The sequence below is a fragment of the Bos mutus genome, chromosome 4 (genome assembly GCF_027580195.1).
Source record: "Bos mutus isolate GX-2022 chromosome 4, NWIPB_WYAK_1.1, whole genome shotgun sequence".
NCBI classification, from domain to species: domain Eukaryota; kingdom Metazoa; phylum Chordata; class Mammalia; order Artiodactyla; family Bovidae; genus Bos; species Bos mutus.
In genome coordinates, this window is record NC_091620.1 from 49,943,187 (window position 1) to 49,967,411 (window position 24,225).

A 24,225-nucleotide genomic window follows, 5' to 3' on the forward strand; every position below is an offset into this window, starting at 1 on the left:
ATTGAACACAGGGGTCGCTGTTGAGTAGTACAAAGCATTTTTTCTCCCCAGGGGCTGAGTACTTGCAGCTATACCTACAAAGACTTCGATAAATTAAAAGGAAAATGTTCAACTTGTGTTTGTGTAATAGAAAACTGAACTCCAAAGCAACAATGAGCATCAGGTAAACGTATCCAACACAATTTACAGACATAATTGAAAGCATTACAGCTAATCAGACATCTAAAAGAAAAGCTTGCTCGAATGAAATGTCTACAGAATCATTAGTTGGCAGCCATTCTATTACAATCACACATAATGTCAGTGGTGCCTTGAGCCTGTGCCAATGACAACAGCATAAATTTTGCATCTCATTTCTATGGTCATAAAATTAATGATCAGTTTAAAAATACTTCTTTGTAAAAGTTATTGCGCAAAGAAAAGACATGAATGTGTCCCTGTTATGTACTCAGAAGGATAATTATAGGGTTGTTGCTCATTAATACTGTTTCTTGTTTCCCTAGAAAAGCATTTGATTTATCCCACAACTTTCAAAAGTTTAATTAACGATACAAAGTTAACAATCTAAAAGACAGTGATCCAAGACTTCTCATCCTATAATTTCATTGGTGAGTTAAACAACACAGCAAAATCAAGGCTTAATCGTACCACAGCAACATATGTCTTTGGAAAACATTTTTAAATTTTTAATAGTTGGTTTCAAATCACTATTACCCCTTCTTTTTAATATAGGTCCATGATCAATTAATGTTTTCCTAAATGCCTGGAGATAAAAGCCCATGAACAGTCATGATCTCTCCCACCACGAAAGGTGATTTAACCAATCTACAGCTTGTTTTAGCAAATATAGTCCTATTTTAGATGCAATCAGGTAAACATTAAACCAAATAACGTATCTAAAATTCAGATGATAACCATTCCCTTTCATAGAAAATGAAAGACAAACTCGGTGGGGGAAATTACTTGAATGAAAAATATTAATTTCTAATTTTCTTAGTTCATGTGTCCAAAATAATTTCTCAAGTAATAATACACAGATAAATAGACATAATTAAGCATTTAACTTGTCACTTCTTAAGGGAATCTGTAGTTTAATCCTTGAAAATTTGGAAGATTTGATTCACCACAAGTAAGATTCACTCCACAACTCTCCTACCACACAAGGGCTAATTTATAGCATGCAAATATGAGGCAATTTTAAAGGAAGGATACCACTCCTCAAGCATTTAAATTCCTACCTTTGAAATACACTTCCACTGCTATAGGCCCCCAAACTCAAATATGCTTAACACATTTGTATAAGGCCAGAGATGGGGTGGAGGAGCTGCAAGCTACTTGTGCAGATTTCACTGGGGAGCTAACTTTCAACAGAACATATACTATGTTAGGAAGGGTAAAAGTAAGGAAATTTAACACGATCCAAAATGACTCTTCTGCTGTTCTGAAGGATTCCATCAGAAACAACTAAAATGGGTCTCTTCTTACCTAAGCGCCTTGGTACTCAAAAAAGCAGTTTAGTCAATTAATAAACTTAATATCACCAATGAGGTCAAAGAAAGTTGCTTTCTCAGTAAATCTATTCATACTCAACATCAGTGGAGTTTTAGGACAAAATCCACTAAATAGTTTTAATTTAAGGAAAAACATTTTAAAGGAGAAAATGAGTTTTTAGTTATGACATCTCAAGGGAATTGAAAACAATATATTCACATTTTTTAAAGCTGTAGACATCAATATTTGAAAAACATTCTCTTGAAAATATTTGTCTCATGTTAATAATGCACGCCCTTCTGTTAGTAATTTATGGTTTCCTTGAAATTTATTTAAAGATTGAATTATAAATCAAGATTTACTAAATTTTCTTGATAATGAAGTTGAATCTGAGAATACACATTAATATAATATTGAACACTATGTGCCATGCATAGCTATCTTCACATTATCTTAATCATTCTGTAAAGAAAATAACAATACCAAAATCATCACTGGAGTCAGACAAGCCTGATATAAGGACAAGATACAAATACAAGTAAAACTTTTTTATTATATACCTAATATGTATTAGAAAATTCTATTTTATACTCAGTCAACAACACTGTTTACTCAAGTAGTAATGTAGTTCAAGTCACATTTAAGAGTGCTATGACCTTGTCATGTGACAGATAACAAATTCTAAAACAATCACAATTCTAAAATTAATTCTAGGGCCTGTATTTAAGCCCTAGAATGAAGCCTGTATTTAGGAGTATACTTTATATTACGAAGCTATATTGCAACAAAGAATAAAAACTATGGTTAGATAGTTATGTCATGTACAATATCTAAAGGTTATAAGAAGAGATGTGAGAGGAAAGCAAGGAAGGATGACAGACATCTGTGTACATTAGAGAAAGTAACAAATCATTTATTCAAGATGAATAAATGTGAATTAATTCACTTTATTTAAGAACGCTCTTCCAGGTCCTTTTTTCTCCCAGTATTATTAAAATGGTACTTAACCATCATGTAAAAAACAGCACGTGAAAAAAATAGGAGTATAAAGGTAAAAAAGGAGGAAAACAGCCTCTGGTCACTTCACTGTGACCCCATATTGACCTGAGAGAGAGGAAACAGCCAAAAGGAATTCTGCCCAGGTCTCCCTAGATAAAGACAATCCAAAAACCCCAAGAAGAAAATATAAGGAAAAAGAAGAAAAGCAGCATTATCAAAATATATTTAGATGAACTAAATTTATTCAATACAGAGATCTATTAATAAATTCTTATTTTTAAAAAAAGATGTATTTTGAACAACTGCTTATTCAACAACTAAGCCTGTACTAACATCCCTTTAATATTTCTAACCAACGACACGAGTAGTCTTTTTAGAACAGCTGAATTATACTTTAAGGGCAGAATGGCATAAAATTACTTAGCTTCTCATATTTCTCCAAGGTATAGATCTAATTTATCCACAGGCTTACTTTTGAGCAGGCACTCTTGGTGATTAGTTAACTCAATACAGCAGTATTGAACTACAAATGACTTATTCAGAGGAAAATGATTATGGGGAATCTCTGAATTCTGTGTTATTTGAACTCGTATTCTAGGCTCATTTTTCAATTTTTATCAAATACTATATAAACCTCCATTCTCTTTAGAGACAAAGAATGTATCTCAGTAATGCAATTTTAATATCCACACACCTGAACAAGTCCTAAACCAGAATACCAAAGGGAAAATTCCTATCCCATTATTGAATCATACGCAATTCTGCAATGACTTTATACTCTCACATTTTCTTAGCTTAAAAATGTTTAATGTACAAATAATGAAGTCACAATGAGAGTCCAATAGTCACTAGAACAAAACGTATGTTTTAAGAAAAAAAGGCAGAATCTGATATGTAATATTCCCCTATAAACAGTGCTTTGTATAAAAGTTATAATTAAAATGCATAAATGCATTATTTCTATACTCAGCTAAGCAAAATGCAACATGATTAAACCCACAGTTTAGGATTCGTTGTAGAGTACAAATAAGTAGGCATTTGTGGAGAGAAGTTTCCTGCTCTTCCCTTTATTTAATAGTGTCTAAAAATTTAACATGGAAAAAAAAAACTCTTATTTGCTCCAATCACAACAATCTTGATGACAATGTGAAAAGAAACTGTGGCTTCCTTTTAACTGTTTGATTTTAGGTTTGTCTGCTTAAGTACTTGGTTTATTGAAACTGTCATTACTCTCTCACTTATCAGTTAGCAGAGATATGAGTTTCTCTGTGGTATCTGCTAACTAACCCCAGTTAGAAGATGCCACACTGCTCCTCCCAAACCCAGAGCCTAGCTCCACATAGTTAACTGACCTCATGTTTTGACCCTCATACCAGCATCCACAGGCTTCAGGTCATGACCCATGAATTAGCATCATGGAAGTAAGGGCCATACCAAGTTTCTTTTACAGAACTGAAGACGTCAAAGGTAGAGACGTCCTACGCCTTTCTAAACTTGGTTTTCAGTACACTCAGCAGCTGTCTCTCAAATCTAAAGGAAGACAATCAGCTTATCAGCACTCTCACATATTTCCAAAAAAGGAAACTGAATTACCTTCTTTGAAAATGTCTATTGCATACATTTATTCATCTCAAAAGAAACACAAGAATAATAAAAACTAGCATATGAAACAGATTTTACTCATGTTCTCAAACAAAAATTGATAGTTTTCAAAACAATTATCCTTTAGAAATGTCACCTATGAGCTCTCAGCCACAGGCCCTCCTGTTCCCATCACCACTATAAAGTAATCTCTACAGGATTAAATGGTGTTGGGTTGGTATCTTCCCTCTGCCTCACCAAAGTCTTCCATGTATAACTGAAGGTTATACAAATTAGGTTAACAAATTTCTGCCACAATGAACCCCAAGAACCACAAAACCTAAGAATGTTAAACACAGATTTCTGTATCAAAAGACTGTGCAGGGTAGATTCTAGATAAGCTTTTTAATTTTATTCTCAGCAGGGGGAGCTAGCACTCTCATCTTGAAAGTCTAGGTATACAACATGGAAATTTAAATTTTTGATTCCAACTATCAAATTTCAGCATGTGTCAGATTTTCCTATTGAAAATCTCTGCAAGGGAAAAAAAAAATGACAGGTTTAACAAAACTTGAAAATTTACCTTTGTCTTGAGATTCCTGAAGATAACTGTAAAAGCAAGCAATAACATATTTTAAAATAAAGGTTAACAAATCAAAATAAGATCTAATCAGTGGCAATGATTCAAATCTATTTTAAAATCTATACTATGAATATATATTTAAAGAAAAAAATACTTCCTATCCTGAAATGGTAATTCCAAAAGGCTAATGAATTTATACTAAAGATATTTTTAAAGACTCAAGTTACAGTAGTAAAATTAGAATATATTATTAATATGTACAACTTAAATTACACATATTCATTTGAGTATCTGGAGGTATTTTCCATATTTATGTTGAAATTCTCAACCTACCTAAACCTTATCAGTGAAACCAAATATTTTCTCAAATAATCAAAATGAACAGTTGGATTTTGCAAAACTACTTAGAAAAATAGATAATCAAGAGCCTTCACAAAAAAAGGTATTATGATAAGCATGTCTGTTTTTAAAAATTATTATAGTAGAAATATAGTTTGTCCTTTAAAATACTTCAATTAGATTAGAATCTAAAAAATTTAATTCCACAATTATCGGTCCTTCATTAAAATGTTAATTACATTTCTTCTAAGTAAGAAATAAGTAATAAAAGGCAAGTAAGTGACTTACATAGACTTTACATCTTTTATCTTCTTAACAAGGGCGTCTCTCTTTTCCTTTGCTTTCTTGGATAAATTTTCCCCTCTCAGTATGTCTGCTACAAATGTTTCAACATCTAAACCATGAAATATAAGAAAAAGGACACAAATTATAGGAAAGAATCATTTTTTTGTGAAGACAAATAGGATAATGATTGTTTCTACCCATAAGTGTTAATATCTGTACAATTTGTTATAGTTATTTATCAATCCAAAGCATAACAGTTGAAGTATGCTTCAAACACTAAATTGGACAAATCTGTTCACCACTTAGCTAATAAAATGTGTATGTTCTACTTATGCTTAGCACAGCGAATGCTATTTGAATGTTTGGCATCATTAAACCAGGAAGAAACATGCACGTTTTAATAAACTACGGTGCCCCATAAACAAATTCTCTTGTATAAAAGCAAGCACAGAGTTTACATGCATATGTTACTATCATTTTATAGTATTTTATAAGTTCCTGTATGAACAAGTCATTCACAATATTATATCAATAAAAGCTAATGTCTCTGGCAAAGGCTGCTTTTCCCAGTATAATCAATTTTCAGTCATATGTCATGCTTAACCACTTTAAAGGAAAAAAAAAAAAAAATCCCTTATTCTAGCCAAGATTTCCAAATCAAACCCTCCTCTTAGGTTCCTACCTGCCCCACCCACTCTGGCCAGCTATTCTCAAATAAAAAAGATAATCAGTTGCGTGATTTTGTGTGCTCCTGCATCCTGTCTTGGCATTACTACCTGGAAATACTTCTTTAAATAAAGGAAAAAGTGGCAAAAATACATTTATCCACTATTTTAAAATATAGTAACCAACAGAAAAGATTTCTATGGCCTCATGCAACATTTTCACACAGCTTCTTTTTTTAATTTAATAAACTTTTATGCTGCTTTCTAATTCTAATATGCAATGCCATCTAATTCTTACTGGTTTGATTTTATAATGGCCCCACTCATTGTTCATGAAATACTGTACAACTTTAACTTTATAATCAGAATTTCAAATCTCAATGAGATATTTAATATAGAGGATACCATTAAAATTTTTTCAGTAGGTATGCCTATAAACCACCCATATTTCATATTGAAGAGATGTGTATATGTTCTATTTTCTTTTTATTTAACTAATTTGTCTCCTAACTCACACTGATATAAAGATGGTATCAAAACATACAATAAGATTATATTCAGTCAATTCAAAGCAGTATAACAAATAGTCTTTCAACTGTACTTATAATTAGCAAGTTAAAACCTAGTATTTGAAATAGATGTTACAATTGATCTTAAATTCTTGATTACAAAAGTACCTTGATCCAATGAGCAAAGCTGATTAAACTGTTATTCTACACACTCGTAATAAATTATGTAAAGGTGAGTTTTCAATAAATCAATATGACAAGTGAAATAATTAAAATTTAGTCTTGGAATGATTTTTTTTAAATAGCTCTCTGGTTTGAAGTCCATTACTGACATGTTAAAAGTACGTATCTAAAAAAACAAAAGCAAAATGTCACAGCTTCTCTTTCCTTGAGCTGTCCATGTTTCGAAGAGGGGGACACAGAGACATAATCCAGTACCAGTGCAAATTAGACCCACACCTTTAAATGAGTTCAAAACAACCAGACTTATAAAAAAGCACTCTCTTCCCAACTCTAAATTTTGTACCCAGAGGAGTAAGCAACCTCTGGACATTCAGATTATTAGCTGAAATGGAAAAAATCATTGGCTTCTCTGAGATGACTCCAATAAATCTACTAAGAAAGTGAAGTTAGAGGAGTAGTACCTCTTACTCCAAGTACACTCAGTACTTGGGAGAATCACTGGCATAATGACTTGTAAATAGTGTGCTTAATTTAACTTTCACTCAGTATTTGTCTTTAATTTCCTCATCCACACGAGTATTTAATTGCCTATTTTACATTTTCACTATACAATTCAAGTTTAAACAAACGGGATCTATTTTCTATCTCCGGAAGCAATAACAGAACGAATTGCAGCCCAAGAGCTATTCCTTTACAAGGTCTTTTCAGTTCTATAAAAACTCATAAAACAAAAAGCTGTAACGTTCTATATAGTGTTTCCTAACAGTGCTGAACTGAACAACAGTGCCAAAAATTTTTTTAATTATTGAGGCTATGCTATTTTATGAGGAAATTCTTGTTGAAAGAGTGTGAGACTGCAGGAAGAATATGCCTCATTTGTTTTCTTAGGGGGAGGCGATTCAAAGATTGCTCAAGGGGAAAATTCTGTATTTTTAGAGTAGTCAATGTATTTATTCCTAAACTTATGCCAGAAAAACGGTTTAAGGCAACAAAAAAAGATTTAATAAACATTGATTTTTAAAGATTACTTCACAAAGGAGATATGAAAAGCATAGAACCTGCTTTGGTTCCACCCCTTTTTTTTTTTTTTTTTTTTTTTTTTAACCAAGTAAGAACTTCAAAGTGGAAGTGATTCCTGCAATAATCTTAGTCTGTTGGTGCCCACAAACTCAACTGGTCTTCAAGTTTTTGAAATCTTTTTTTTTTCTTTCTTTTTGAAAATCCATAGAGTGCCCATTTATTTTGAAATCGAACTAAACCAGCCTCTCGCAGACACAGGCGACCCCGTGGACGTGCCCGCGGCCTTCGCCGAGCACCAACCCGCTCCCACGGCGCAAGGACAGAGTGTGTGCTGAGAAGTTTCTCCGGCTTCACCGTGAGATGCTTGAGCTCCGCAGTCCGAGACACTCGGTATGTTAAGCCCCAGGGTTCCCGTCATCAGAGCTAGGAGCAAAGAGCACTGGTTTGGGGCAATGCTCTCGCTAGACAAATGGGACTGGATCTGTGACTTTGTAGCTCAGAGCCAGGGTTGTATTTCAAAAGCCAGCAATAAAAGTCCTAGCGAATGAAGCACTTCTCTGGCAGGTTGGAAGAGATCTGAAGCTTTTTATTGTGCTCTGAATAGCCTTGCAAACGGTAAACTAGCAAGCCCTCTCCTGCCTTCCTTTAGGGGTCGTGTCCCTCTGTTAATATGTAGATTTCACCGACTCCAGACTGCCTGTAATTCGGGGAACAGCCGTAATTCGATTACAAGAAAAGGTCAGCCTGCGTCTTCGCTGGCCTCTTGGCCTGGTGAGTTCGACAGAATTCCTCATTCTCAGAGGAGGAAATCTTGGCTCACTCGCGTACTCCGCGGAAGAGGAGAAGCTTAGGGACCCACCCGGCCACGTGGAGAAAGCGCAGTTCCGGTGCCCCCTAAACACCAGGTCAACCCCTATCGCCGCTCTGCGCAGTCACTTAGACCGCAGGTCAGCGCCGCCTGCATTTAACCCCATCTCCATCCGCTTCTGTCCCCAAGTCATCATCAAGGAAGAAGTTACTCAGCGAATACAAATGTGGTGGTGATTTTTGCTCCTATTACACCTTAACACCGGCAAGAGTAAACCTGATCTCCCGGTATAACTGTAAAGATACGGGGGAGAGGGCCGCTGAAAATAATCTGATTTGCGAATGCTCTGTAGATAAATGTTAAGGTCTGAAAACAGAATTAAAAGATGATATCATGTCTTGGCTCGGCAATCCTCAGTTTAAGAAACCTCTCAATAATCATCTCAATCCCTAACAGGCAAATACTTAACACACCCCAAATCACCACATGGTACTCCAATTTTCCTTTTTTTTTTTTTTCTTTCTTCTCTTGTACATAGGACCCCCTAGAAAAACTGCCACTCATCTCCCCCCTAGAGTCCCAGAGGCTAGGACAGGTATATAATACACACACACACACACACACACTCAAGCGCTCACACGAACAGTTTACTACCAGTTTCCATACTGATTACAGAGTGAAAAAGTGAAACCACACGAGGTTATACCAGTTTTTAAATTCTTGCAAACTATAAACTTTCAGCTTCTCCAAGCTGAGTACATAGCACAAGTTCCTACTCTTAAACAAAGCCAGGGTTTGACCACTTGCCTTCACATCCTCCACCAGCAAACAGCCTGGAATATGACTTCCAGACTGGTGAGCGTAAACAAGTCACAGAGGTAACACCTGGTGTGTCTTCTGCCTAGTCCCCCAATCAACCAATACTTCACCTCCCTGGGCAGGCATGCAAGTGTGCAGACACACACACACACACACACACCCCCTCTGTGATGGCCTGAACTGTACAGGAGACAGAGGCAAGAATTAGACTGAATCCACCACCACGTGCTCAGCCCCGTATCAACAAAATGAGTGTGAAACCAATCAAACCATACCCCCATGCCCCAGATGGCCTCACGACTTAATTCCACAACTTTCTCTACTTTATGAATTGGGCCAAGTTCCACTTAGTGTTCACTGAGGTGCTATCACTAAACTTAATGTGGGAAGAATTCCAGCCTAGAATTGAAGTTGGCACCAAAACAAAAAGAGAAGCTTTTCATCTCTGGTAAAGGAGGGTACAGTCTTACCAAACACAAACTGGTGAAAACATAAAATCTGTTAAACTGGGTACATGTATACCAATTAAGCTCAATGCCCAAAGTTGGGAAATGGCTAATTGAAAAGTTATTGATTTGTCTAATAAATGTCTTTCTCTTGATTACCCGAGCACTTTTATAGGTCATGGTTGAACTGTGGACTTTTCAAACATGGAAAAGGGACATGAGCAAGCACAAGAAGTTCTCACAGTATGATAAGTAAAACATACGTGAGTCTTACCATCCATTTATCTCACAAAATTTTCAAAATTGGCTTTGGAGGCTAAGTGATTTATTTTGATAGAAAACTGGACTGTTGAAGAATAGAGATGAACATTTTTTGCCTCTAAAAGATGACTCTTGATAAATAGCACTTTAAAATGATCAAAATCTTATTTTCAAAGAAGCCACAGTGAATAAAACAATAATCTGAGATTTACACTATATTCACCGTTAGGTAGCATCTATTGTAATGTGTTCACCATGTGATTGAAAAAGAAATGTAAACTCAGTGGAATGAAAAAGATAGACTTAGCTTTAATTGAAAAAGATAAACTAAGTGAATAATGAGTATATAAAAACTAGCCTATGCCACTTTTATCACCCATATATGACACTTAATCTTAAATTTATGAGAGAACTGAACTGTGTTTCAAATCACCGAGGCTCTTCTTACTCTGTTGTTTCCACCTTCTTTCCAGTAATGCTGGATAAAGTAGAGCTAAACTCATTTAGAAATTTTTAAATTTTTATACTTCTTCTTTTTAGTATATTTAAATTTCTTTTTTAAAAGAAAACCAATGACAATTTGGATTGAGTAACTATAAAATTATGCATACAAGCATACGATCAAGAGCTTTGTTTAGTAATCTGAGATGAAAATACTTTAAAAGGAAAGTCTTGGGGAAAAAAAGCCAATCAAAAATTCCTGCCAAGAAAAAGTAGGATATTGTATGCTTAACATGGGCAAATAATTCTCCTAACGTCACATCTTAAGTCATCTATGGTATCTGACCCACATAAGAAACTATCAGTTTCTTGTCCCTTGATTTACAAACATATATTCCTACTTCTAGAAGACAAAATCTTAGAAGTGTCATGGACTGATTTCACTGTAAGATCAAATGTTCTCCTATCAACTTTAAACTCATTAGTTATTACTGTCAAAATGGGGCAGGCTTGTTGTTGCTCTATAGGAAAAACCAGGTGCTAAGGAAGTAGGTGACCATTGGTGACTCAGTAGGTGGCACTCTTCCCTTAATCCATACTTGGCCAATGCCCCAGAAGGAAGTTATGGGGCATGAGATATACTATAAATGATTTTCAGAAGACAAACAAAACCAAAATGTTGACCAAATTGTAAATGGAACTTGAAAGGTAGAAATCAAACCATAGTATTCTTAGCATTCAAAAAGGAAAAAAAAAAAAAAAAAAAAAAGGTGTACCTATATCTCAGCTGAATTGCATTACTTATCTAGTGTCCTTACAGGGATTATCAATTATATGTGAAGGTTTTTTAAAATGTCCTAGAAATTCCCAATAGAGGAAAATGCAATATTTCTAATCAAGACTGCCAAGTGAACAAACTCTCAGGGTCACTTTGCAGACACAGCTCTCGTTATTGTTTGTTTTGGGTTTGATTTTTTTCAGAGTACATACTGACAACCACCATTTTCTTCCTTCAACATTGGTTTCATTTTCTATCTCAATGAAAAGAAACTAGCATTTTCCTACAGCTTTCCTTTTTAAATGTGCTGTCCTAATACAAATGAATGAGAGTATCAGACTGCAAACCAGGAACAGACCAGTATTCAAAGGGAGATTAAACAAGATTGGGGGAGGGGGGTTAGTTCCTCTCACTTTCTTGCCTGCCTGGAGGAAAAACTCACATAAATCAAGATTATTCTTGCTGTTCATCCTAGTCAAAATATTTGGACGTGGGAGAAGATTATATGGACACAATTTGGGATTATCCTTTGTTTCTATTTATCCAAGCTAAACTTGTTCTTCCACTGCTGTGAAAAAAAAATTAAAGTTTGCCTGTATTGCATGTGGCAGTTTGCAACTTGCTTTTAACAAAAATCTGTATGTTTTTTTCTACTCATAGAACAAGAAAATAATGCAACATTTTTTATAAAAAGTATAGGTTTTCAACATTGAATATACTGATTTCATGGAAATATAAATAGCTACAAACTATATAGCCACTTTCTAAAGTGCATCATCAAATGCGAGTTAAGAATGATAACCTCTATGGATTTTTGCATTTCTACAAAATGCAAAGGAATAGGAAAGGAATAGGAAGGAGGGGGAACAAACATTGAAAAGAAAGACTAAAATTACTATAATCAGAAGGAAAAATAAAAGAGAAAGAAAATAATAAATTGATAAGAATACATTTGAGCACATACTTCTATCAAGCAGTTGAAATGTCAAACATTTAATACATCTGAGTGACATAATAATTTGGATAAAGGGAACACAGAACATAATGGAAGCTATCCAAACATTTTTTTTGATAGGCATATCTTTTGCTTTGATTCTTTCTTTCTGAAGGGATTTTAAACGCTTGCAAAGTTTAGTTCTGTATCTTTCCTGCCTTGGAATTCTAGCATAGTGCCATGCATTCTAAGAGCACTCAACTGTTAACTACAACCACCACTGCCAACATGTCCTTAGTTTCAAAGAACGAACCAGGTAAGCCAACAATACCTTTAAAATTCAAACCAATGCCAACTCTTCTTCTATAGTTTTAATAATTTTAAATCTAACCATACCCTATTAGTCAAACACTTGAATAAAACGAAATGTGAATAAAACTGCTGATCTCACTTATTCTTTAAAACTTCTCTACAAAAATAAGATTTTAATTAAAGTCAGCCATAAAACATTAACTACTTTTCTTCAAATGGCTAGTTTAAAAAGAAAACTGAGAAACATTGGTTCCCTTGTTTCATTTCTTTAAAGTATATCTCATCATAGATATTTATATTTCCTCATAGCCATACCTCTTGAAAATACAGTATAAGCCAAATTTGTCATTGCTAGAACTTTAATGTTTTAATAGTTCTTAGTATTTCATGTGTTTTAATATGTGATTTACTTCAATAATGTGAGATACTGAAAATGTCAAGAAGATTATTTTTGAAATGCTAATTTCAGATATTATGTATTATCTGACTACAGAGCAGAGAAATGGCTAAAGTATATACAAAGTTAGCAATGGCAGATAACTTAAGTATTATTTAATTCTGAGCTTTCAATTAAATTACACAAGGGCTACATGAAATACTTGTAATCCATGGGGATCAGAAAATAGAGTCTCATAACCTATATATCATACTATCTGCAAATTATGCCAGTGGGATCCAGATTACAAACTGTCTACTGTGAGCTATCAAGCTTTAAAAGCATGTATCCAGGGGTCTATGCTTTACTTCTTAAACTCAAAAATTCAGACCTAAAATATCCTGAAAATGGTGACTTCTCTTTTTAGAGTTATGATAAACAGTTCTCCAACCTGGTAAAATAATATTCTAAGCAAGGAATCCCAGCATGGTAACAACAAACATGTTAACTGTAGTAAAACAAAATCAGCACTCACTTGAAACTCTCATAGAATGGAATAAAAGCTGCCTTGACTCAGTCCCTACAGTTCTTTCAGTATATCCCACAATGGTACCCATTAACAAGCATTTCTTAGAGTAAAACACTACCCCACCACAAATGCATTCATAACACTGCAATCATGTTCACAAAACATGTCTGCATTCATACACTATTAGTTTTATTTTCTCTAACAGCATATTAAGAGATTTAGTCTCACAGTGCTCTAACAGTAACTACATATAATGCCACATTTTAAATATTGCTTTAAGAGTTAAAATAAATTGTATCATAGGCATCTAAGAGAAACTTTTAACCCACTTTTTCTTGACCAATATTGAAAGATACCTAAACCAAAAATTTTAGATCAAAATTCAATATTCAGAATTCTGATATACACATGACAAAGTGAATAATGGGAAGAATTCCAGAGCATCAGGATAGGTAAAATTTTTGCTACCCCAGAAAAGGACGTATTTTCTACGTTGTGCAGAAATATGTTTTTATTGGCCCCTAGCGAAAATATACATCTCCCATACTAGATAACGAAGTAGCAGTGGATTTGTAACAGCCTTGAAGAATGCATCTTTAATTCCTAAGTTCCTACAAACGGTCACTTAAGACTGAAAAGGGGAAGATGGGGGTGCAAATACGAAATACTGTACATTCATTGTCACAGGAAGCTAGACTTTAACACATCCTTCCCTTTTTGTTGTAACATGTTACTCAGGCTGAAGGCAAGTGGTCATTTGAGAGTCAGGCCCCCTTTGAAAGTCTCAAATATGGGTGGGCTGAATGTTCAAGAAAAATGGGAGTTTTAGAAATGACAAACCCTGTGGTCCCATAACCCCTAACTCCTAACCCCTGTAGTTCAGAAATCTTTCTCTTCCATCGGCCAGGGGACCAAAGAACTAGTTCTTTGACTTCTCTCTCCTTCCCCATCTCTTTCTCTCTCTCTCTCTCTGACACACACACACACACACACACACACACAGTCTTCACGACACCCTGATCGCGCGCGTACACACACACACAATCTTCACGATACCCTGATCGCGTTAGTAGAGCCCACCAAGAAGGGCTTCCTCACCATCCTCGCACCAAATTTCAACACACACGCCCACTCCCATTCTCACACCCCACTTCCCCACTCCCAGTCCCGCTCCCACGGGGCAGGAGGCGTGCGGAGAGCCAGGAAGGAGGGTAGAGACTCCGAATGCTTCTGTCCCCGCCGGCTCGCCGTCCCCGCGCCCCCGCCCCCGCCACATTACCCGCCCCCTTCCCGCTTTTTACCTGCCAACAGGTTCCTAATTTCCTCGGGGAGGGGGTAGGGAGAGGAGATGCTGCTGGGGTTGGGCATGTTAGGGAGCTCGGGGCGTGAGGGGAAAGGACCTGTGCTGAAAGGGGAACCGACCCGCTAGGGCTGCGGCTGCGATCTAGACTCGGACTATCCCGGTAAGGACAGCAGGGCTAAGAGTCCGGACACTGCCAAGCCGAGGCTCATAACAAGGAAGTCACTGAAGCCCCAGCCACAGCTGCTGGACTCTCGGCCCAGCCCCGCCCGGCAATTTGGGGCGGGGAGGTGGGAGGGGCGGGGGGCGGGGAGGAGGGCCGAAGGGCCTGAGGTCTTAACTGCGCATGTGTAATCCCTAGGTTTTCCTTGCCTCTGAGAAGAGCCTCAGGGGAGGCCACACCCACCGCTACGTGGAGCGGGAGGAGGAGCGGCTGGTGGGAAAGAGCGGACTGGGGCTGCATCACCTGATCCAGCGCCTGAAGCGCTTTGCGGCCATTTTGGTCACTGGTAGCGGCGCAAGTGCTGACCGTTTCTGCACTGTCCCAGAAAATAAGGACTCTGAGGTGCGTCCAGGTTTTCCAATTGAGAGACTTTCTGGTTTTAATAAGTCCCGCCAAGGTTTAACACTTTGCGCAGTACCCCAGATGAAATTTTCGACCGCCCTATTCAGGCCTTCTTTGTCCGATTGCATGATGGCATCAAAGTCCCATCTTCCGCCAGTCCTCCCAGAGAGGCCAGTCCGGAGCTGCTCCAGAGAGCGCTCCGATTGGCTCTTACACTACTGTTCTACGTAATTCAGATTTGGAGGGTGACCGATCTCCCCTACTAGGAAGCGCAGAGTTCTAGTTACAAATAGAAATAGATAGCACTGTCCACCTATAAGCATCAAAGAGAAAATTGCTGTAATTCCATTAAAACGGAATTATAAAATTTGTTCATTGCAACCTGATCGTTTAATCATCAGATACTTACTGAGTATAATCTCAGTAAATTTACTGAGTTTAATCATCAGATACTGTCTTCTAACTCTAAACCTTTTACAGATTTTCTCTAAAACGCAAGAAGACACGTTCTGGTGCCTTTATAGTGTGTGTGTGTGTGTGTGTGTAGAAGAAAATATTTTTTCTTCAGATAGGAAACGGAAGATTTTATTGTGGCTCCAATCGCAATATAAATTGTTTATTCCTCTACCGTCCAACCTTCACTAGATCAATGGTCCTTAAACTTTAGTTTGCGTTAGAACCACAGACAGAACCTATTACAATGCAGTATCAAAAGTCCCACTCCCAGAAATTCTGATTCCGTTTAGGATGGAACTTGATTGATTGCATTTTAAACAAGCCCCATTGGTGATTCTGCTACTATACACCCTGTTTGTTTTGAGAATCACTTTACTACCTTTGAGCTCCTATAGAACACAAAATGTGTCATAACTTACCTTTCATCCACACCTGGAACCCACAACCTGACACAGAGTAATGGCTCTATTAATATTTGACACCAAATAAATCTCACACAGTAATAAAAAATTAAGTAGTCAAATACAAGTCATTTGTGTATAATTCTCTAAGAAATACACCAAACACTAACTGTGAAAAGTGAAAGTTGCTCAGTCCTGTCTGACTCTTTGCAACCCCATATAGTCTAGGCCAGAATACTGGAGTGGGTAGCCTATCCCTTCTTCAGGGGATCTTCGAACTGGGGTCTCCTACATAGCAGGTGGATTCTTTACCAACTGAGCTAACAAAACACTAACTGTAAAAGAAAAAATTAAAACATTTTGGAGTTCTCTCAAAACAAAAACCAACACAAAAACTTTTGAATTGTAGTATAACATGCAAAATAACAAAAAGACACCCCAAAACGGAACCTGAGATTCCTATTCAGAACTGTGATGAATTATAGACAAACTGTTGAAAATCAGAATTCTTTTTGGTGGAGGTAAAAGTGGATAAAAAGTCATTTTACAACGTAAGTCCTCCAACTTCAAAGAATTGAGAATTATTATTCTTAAACTACCAAATTATTTTCCTAAAGAAGGAAAAAGCAATTTTATTGACATATATTAGGATTTTTCCTCCTTATACAGCTATCACACACAAGTCTTTGTCTTGTCACATTTTTTTTCATTAAACCAGGCCTCCAAATGTTCTTATCCTTTGTTTCTTTCTGATAGAACTGACCAGATTTTTTTTATTCTTGGGTCTCATTTATTTATTTACACTCCATTCATTGCACAAAGGAATTGAGGTGATTTACTCTTGTATCAAATAGACAGCTTTCTGGAGTGGATCAAATGGACACTGTCTACACTACTCATTATGACAAGTCATTCTTGTTAGTGAGAGACAGGAAACTATTAAGATTGCCTTAAAATATATAGCATCTAGTAGTCCAAATAAAAAAGGCAATAACAGAAAATGGACTCTTCGTATAAAACACATTTTCCCTATTTAGGAAACCATTCTCAGACACAGCTTTGTGATAGATGCACTTGGGCAATGCTTTGTATACTCTATCATTTTTACTGTTTATTGTTAAAGTTACTGAAATTGATTATAAGACACAAAGAAAAATAAAGAGAGGCTAGAAGAAATATATTATTTCTCCTTTCCAAATGTTTCCACAACAAAAAATAGGAAGGAAATCAAGTTATACTTTACATTTTAAACTAGTCAGTAAAAAGGAATAATAAATGAAACTTTAAGTCTCAACCTGAGATTCAACAGCTTCTCTACCATTCTGCAGAGGCTAGATTCTGGAAAAATCTCAAGATTTGACTTCTCAAAAGTGCATCTTTTAGTTCAGAGAAGATGTGTGTGTGTGTGTGTGTGTGTGTGTGTGTGTGTGTACATACATATTTCCTTATTACTAAAGCTAACCCCCTTCCTTAAATCTTTCAAATTTAGTTTAGCTGAATAAGTATTTGTCCACAGGCTTAGTTTTAAAAGAATCTAAATGAACAATGAAGAAAAAACAGTGAACTAAAACAATTTATGTTTCCCTGCCTCTCATCTTTATCTGGCTTTCATAGGCATGTGGAAGAAAAATTATAATTTGTAAGAAAAGGGACAGAGAAAGCTTCTGACACAGACATCAGAAGGGGGATGGGATGGGGAATGCCCCCCTAGCTAGTCTTATCAAGGCCTTATATACTTTTTTCAGACCCACTCCCACAACATACATCTTAAATTCACAAGATTAGAACGAAAAACATAAAGATATTACCAGACCCACTCCCATAATATACATTTTAAAGTGACAGGATTAGTCAGAAGGTTCTTGTTCAGGAGAAACATGTCCTCGAGCAAGATACATTGTTATATTGACTGCTGCTGCTGCCGTTAAGTCGCTTCAGTTGTGTCCGACTCTGTGTGACCCCACAGACGGCAGCCCACTAGGCTCCTCTGTCCCTTGGATTCTCCAGGCAAGAATACTGAAGTGGGTTGCCATTTCCTTATCCAGTGCATGAAAGTGAAAAGTGAAAGTGAAGTCGCTCAGTCCTATCCGACTCTGCATGACCCCATGGACTGTAGCCTACCAGGCTCCTCTGTCCATGGGATTTTCCAGGCAAGAGTACTGGAGTGGGTTACCATTGCCTTCTCCACTGCAGCTGCTAAGTTGCCTCAATTGTGTCTGACTCTGTGCGACCCCATAGACAGGAGCCCACTAGGCTCCTCTGTCCCTGGGATTCTCCAGGCAAGAATACTGGAGTCGGTTGCTATTTCCTTCTCCAATGCATGCATACATGCTAAGTCGCTTCAGTTGTGTCCAACTGTGCGACCCTATGGACAGCAGCCCACCAGGCTCCCCTGCCCACAGGATTCTCTAGGCAAGAATACTGGAGTGGGTTGCCATTTCCTTCTCCAAAGTTATATTGACTAACACAAAGCAATGTAGAAAACAACGTTTGTCCTTTTCTCTTTGAGAAAAAGACAGACCCCTTTCTCCCTCTTGGGGGCTCTGGACCCTTTTCTCCTTCTCAGGAACCCTGTACTTTTAATCAACCTGCCTAGGAATTGACTCTCTCAGCACTGTATTAGTTATCTGTTGCTACATAACAAAACTTAGCTTAAAACAAACATTTAGTATCTCACTAAATTCTCACCATTTCTGATGGTCAGGAATCCATGATCAGTAAAGCTGGATGGCTCTAGTGACAGTCAAGCTGGTTGCAGTCATTTAAAGACCTTTCAATAGCCAGATTAGCTTTGAAGAAGGTTCACCCACAGTACTCTTGGTTGGAGCCCTTCATTCCTCTTTGATGTTGACAAAAGGCATACATAAGTTCATCACTACATGGACCTTACGGGGCTAGTTGAGTGTCTTCTTGACCTGGTAAATGGCTTCCCCCAGAGCAAGTGATCCAAAAGGTAGCACAATCAAGACAGAATCTGCTGTGTGTTTATGAATTAATATCAGAAGAAGCATAACTGACTACTGCCACATCCACAGAGACCACGCCTGGTATGGAAGAAAAGGCTGTGAACACCAGGAGGCAAGAATCATTGAAGCCATATTGGAAGCTGGCTATCATAATCAGCCCTTTGGTTCCCAATGATTCACATCTATCCCAGTGTAAAATACACCCATCCCTTCCCAAAGCCCTGTGCAGTCTCTTCCCATTACTGCATCAGCTCAAAGTCCAGAATCTCATCTAAATCAAGTTCAGGTGTGGATGATGCTTCTAAAATAAAGCTCCTTGAGCACAGTTTTCTTGATCTAAAGACCTATCAAGTAAAATGACAAGTTATCTGCTCCCCACATAACATACAACAATGGGATAGGCGTAGGATGACCACTACAGACATACCTGTTCAAAGAGGGTGGGAACGATAAGAAATATACAGAGAGTACTGGTGCATAGCAGTTCTGAAGTCACAAGTTCTTTGATTAGGACAACATCTACTCCCACCTGGATTAGCTTCTTCACATATCTCAGTTCTGCCCTCTGAATCATTCTTCTTTTTTCATGAAAGGTAGTCTAGTCTTCATCTGAATAGTTTTCTCAACCTGCCTCCTGCCAGTGGTCTTAGTGAATCCAGAGACCTCTTTTCATTTTGTACTGTCACTATCCCAACTTCTATCAGGGTTCAATCAGAGAAGCAAAACCACTAGAATGGAAATAGATAGACAGATGGATAGGTAGATAGATAGATAATATAAAGCAATTTCTTACAGAGATTTAAACCTACACAATTCCAGATATTCAAGCTGGTTTTAGAAAAGGCAGAGGAACCAGAGATCAAATTGCCAACATTTGATGGATCATCGAAGAAACAAGAGAGTTCCAGAAAAACTTCTATTTCTGCTTTATTGACTATGCTAAAGTCTTTGACTGTGTGGATCACAATAAACTGTGGAAAATTCTGAAAGAGATGGGCCTACCAGACCACCTGACCTGCCTCTAGAGAAATCTTTATGCAGGTCAGGAAGCAACAATTAGACCTGGACATGGAACAACAGACTGGTTCCAAATAGCAAAAGGGGTACATCAAGGCTGTATATTGTCACCCTGCTTATTTAACTTATATGCAGAGTACATCATGAGAAAAGCTGGGCTGGAGGAAGCACAAGCTGGAATCAAGATTACCGGGAGAAATATCAATAACCTCAGATATGCAGATGACACCACCCTTATGGCAGAAAGTGAAGAAGAACTAAAGAGCCTCTTGATGAAAGTGAAAGAGGAGAGGGAAAAAGCTGGCTTAAAGCTCAACATTCAGAAAATGAAGATCATGGCATCCGGTCCCATCACTTCATGGCAAATAGATGGGGAAACAGTGGAAACAGTGTCAGACTTTATTTCTCTGGGCTCCAAAATCACTGCAGATGGTGACTGCAGCCATGAAATTAAAAGACGCTTACTCCTTGAAAGGAAAATTGTGACCAACCTAGACAGCATATTAAAAAGCAGAGACATTACTTTGCCAACAAAGGTGCATCTAGTCAAGGCTATGGTTTTTCCAGTGGTCATGTATGGATGTGAGAGTTGGACTATAAAGAAAGCTGAGCACCGAAGAATTGATGCTTTTGAACTGTGGTGTTGGAGAATACTCTTGAGAGTCCCTTGAACTGCAAGGAAATCCAACCAGCCCATCCTAAAGGACATCAGTCCTGGGTGTTCATTGGAAGGACTGATGTTGAAGCTGAAACTCCAATACTTTGGGCACCTGATGCGAAGAACTGACTCATTTGAAAAGACCCTGATGCTGGGAAAGATTGAGGGCAGGAGGGGAAGGGGACGACAGAGAATGAGATGGTTGGATGGCATCATCAACTCGATGGACATGGGTTTGGGTGGGCTCTGGGAGTTGGTGATGGACAGGGAGGCCTGGCATGCTGCGGTTCATGGGGTCGCAAAGAGTCAGACACGACTGAGCGACTGAAATGAACTAAACTGAACTGAATTGTGGGAGGTGGTTAAACTGCCTTTGTAAGACTGTTATTTTTGCATCTACTGCTGGAGCTTGAACCTGAAGTCCAACAGAGCAAGAGTCAGGAAGGGAAGATGAAGGCAATTCATGACAAACTGGAATGCAGAAGCATGGCTTATGAGGACAACTTAAACCCCTAAGTTAGCTGCCTCTGACCTCTGTATTACTTACGTCCTGCAGAAGATAGAATCCTTCATTGCAGAGTTAAACACACTGGACTTCTGAGTCAGAGAGCCTACAGAAGGATCCAGCAGAAGGTGGAGCAAGTACAGATCTGGCTGTGCCCTCAAGGCAATGAAGTGAGCCAGAAGATAAGCAACAATGTCTGTGAGCCACAAAATAATATGTGTGTTGCTTCCCATCTGCAAGTCTCACGCAAGAATCTCTTTTCTGGTGCACCCTAACCAGAAATAGACAGAAAAAGAAATCCCAGGAAATAAAGGTGGACAGATTGCAAAGCCACGGAGCATACACTTGTATTTATAAGAGTGGATTAGATAAAAGAAGCAATTGGAATTTTGCATTTATTTTGCAGCCTAATAACATTTTTAAAACTTTTTAAACATTTTATGTCTTTTAAGTCAAATAGTAAGAAACTTTTTCAAAGTTTTTAGAAATGAAGACTTGCTTTTTACTTTCTAAATTTTTAATTCCTGTCTTCATTTGAATATTCTAGGACTGATAGGTATGAGTTTATCATTGTGAGGCAGGCAGCACAAAAAAAATCATATTCTCACCGGAATTCTGGAATATGAAGTCATTTACCCTTAAAAGATGTGGGGACTTCCCTGGCAGTCTAGTGGTTAGGGCTCTGTGGTTCCACTGCTTGGGACACCAGTTTGATCCACTGACATGGGACACCAGTCAAGGACTAAGGTCCCACAACTCACAAGGTGCAGCCAAATAAATAAAATGAAATAAATTTTTTAAAATAGGTGTGATACAGAACCTGACCTGAACCAATAGGTTCTGATAGATATGACTCACTAACTTGTCTTTTGAATTTTTAGGTCACCGTCACTAAATCCTATTAGTATAATTTACGAATTTAACAAGATAAGGAAACTCATTCTCTTTTGCTTTCCATCTCATTTGTATACACACAAACATACGCTGAGGCATTTTGTTACTCCAGTCAATCATTTTAATATAAGAAAAATAAGCAATTTTATGTAGACTGGATTTGAGTTCTTAACAAAATGCTACATATCTTTCAGTTCAGTTCAGTTCAGTTGCTCAGTTGTGTCCGACTCTTTGAGACCCCATGAATACCAGCACACCAGGCCTCCCTGTCCATCACCAACTCCCAGAGCTCACTCAGACTCACGTCCATTGAGTCAGTGATGCCATCCAGCCATCTCATCCTCTGTCGTCCCCTTCTCCTCCTGCCCTCAATCCATCCCAGCATCAGAGTCTTTTCCAAAGAGTCAACTCTTCGCATGAGGTGGCCAAAGTACTGGAGTTTCAGCTTCAGCATCATTCCTTCCAAAGAAATCCCAGGGCTGATCTCCTTCAGAATGGACTGGTTGGATCTCCTTGCAGTCCAGGGGACTCTCAAGAGTCTTCTCCAACACCACAGTTCAAAAGCATCAATTCTTCAGCGCTCAGCTTTCTTCACAGTCCAACTCTCACATCCATACATGACCACTGGAAAAACCATAGCCTTGACTAGATGGACCTTTGTTGGCAAAGTAATGTCTCTGCTTTTCAATATGCTATCTAGATTGGTCATAACTTTCCTTTCAAGGAGTAAGCGTCTTTTAATTTCATGGCTGCAGTCACCATCTGCAGTGATTTTGGAGCCCAAAAAAATAAAGTCTGACACTGTTTCCACTGTTTCCCCATCTACTTGCCATGAAGTGATGGGACCAGATGCCATGATCTTCGTTTTCTGAATGTTGAGCTTTAAGCCAGCTTTTTCCCTCTCCACTTTCATTTTCATCAAGAGGCTTTTTAGTTCCTCTTCACTTTCTGCCATATCTTTTTAGTTCCTCTTTTACTTTCTACATATCTTTAAGTTTCTACAAATTAGGAATAAGGTAAGAGAACCGTCCATCCCTTTTCGGACTTCTCAGAGGCTACCCGATTCTCTGCCCAGGTAAAAGCCCTCTTTTCTGTGTTTAACTGAAATTGGTTTCCCTTATCCAGACTCTCAACACTCAGATACCTTATAATTGTAAGGTCAGTCCTGATAATCTCACTCTGACCTTATATTCTATCTAGTAACTAAATTTCACCCGCCTGGGTTCTGAAACCAAGTCTTTTACCTTGCCTACTTTTAGTAAAAGGACATATTTAATTCCTTCTAGCCCTCATGGACTATGGATTCTGCCTTACTCTTACAATGTTGATTTATAGGCTGGAATTATATTCCGGGTGGATCTCCAAAGAAGTTCAGTTCAGTTGCTCAGTCGTGTCCGATTCTTTGCAACTCCATGGACTGCAGCACGCCAGAGAAGAGATGGACACAAATCCCTCTCTGGCCTTCTATTGATCAGGCTTGTCCCCAGAGTATGGTCACTAGGAGCATGCTAAGAAAATGCTTATTCTTTTTTACTATGTAAAACATGTGAACTGTTCTACTACTCTGTGGTTTGTTAAGGGTATCCTGAACTCTGAGCAGGTACATAAAAAGACAAGAACTTTTGATTCTCCCCCTTAATTCTTGTCATCAAATCTCTGCTTTCTACTTCGGAGGTCCAACTGAGTGACCTTGAAGAGAGTTATTCTTATGCTTAACCTGAGATGTAGTATGCCAAGTCATTGATGAAATTTAAGCATCCCCAGTTCACCCTGTTCTCAAGCATGATCCTGATGTGCACTCCCTGAAATTCTACCAGTTAGAGACTTGGCAGAGTTATATGTTCACTTTCTAGATTGCTTTTAGAAGTCGTCTTATATACTACATGAATTGAGCACAATGTGGTTTGTATGAACAATAACAGTATTTTAGGATTCAAAACATCCTGAGAGAGTGCAGGCTGCATAGTCTTACCAAGGAATAGTTTCAGGACTGGACATGTAAAGCAAGCAATGTTTTCATGGTCATGTTTTATGCTGTATACCCTCCACTTTCTTTAGGATAGCTCTGGTCCCCACCACATCCTTACCAACATTTAATGAGAAG

The 24,225-nt window shown here is 37.8% G+C and overlaps 1 protein-coding gene across 1 annotated transcript in view; it reads right to left on the bottom strand.

Annotated features, from left to right (window-relative positions):
- Positions 1-14,916, bottom strand: part of SKAP2 (src kinase associated phosphoprotein 2) — a 171,174-nt gene extending 156,258 nt beyond the window's left edge. The window contains exons 1-3 of the mRNA XM_070369455.1: positions 14,661-14,916; positions 5,282-5,387; positions 4,655-4,680 (exon numbers count right to left, since the gene is read on the bottom strand). Of these exons, the coding sequence (XP_070225556.1) occupies positions 4,655-4,680; positions 5,282-5,387; positions 14,661-14,727 (199 nt within the window). The 5' untranslated portion in view covers positions 14,728-14,916. The remainder of the gene's footprint in view (positions 1-4,654; positions 4,681-5,281; positions 5,388-14,660) is intronic.
- Positions 14,917-24,225: the final 9,309 nt, after the last annotated feature.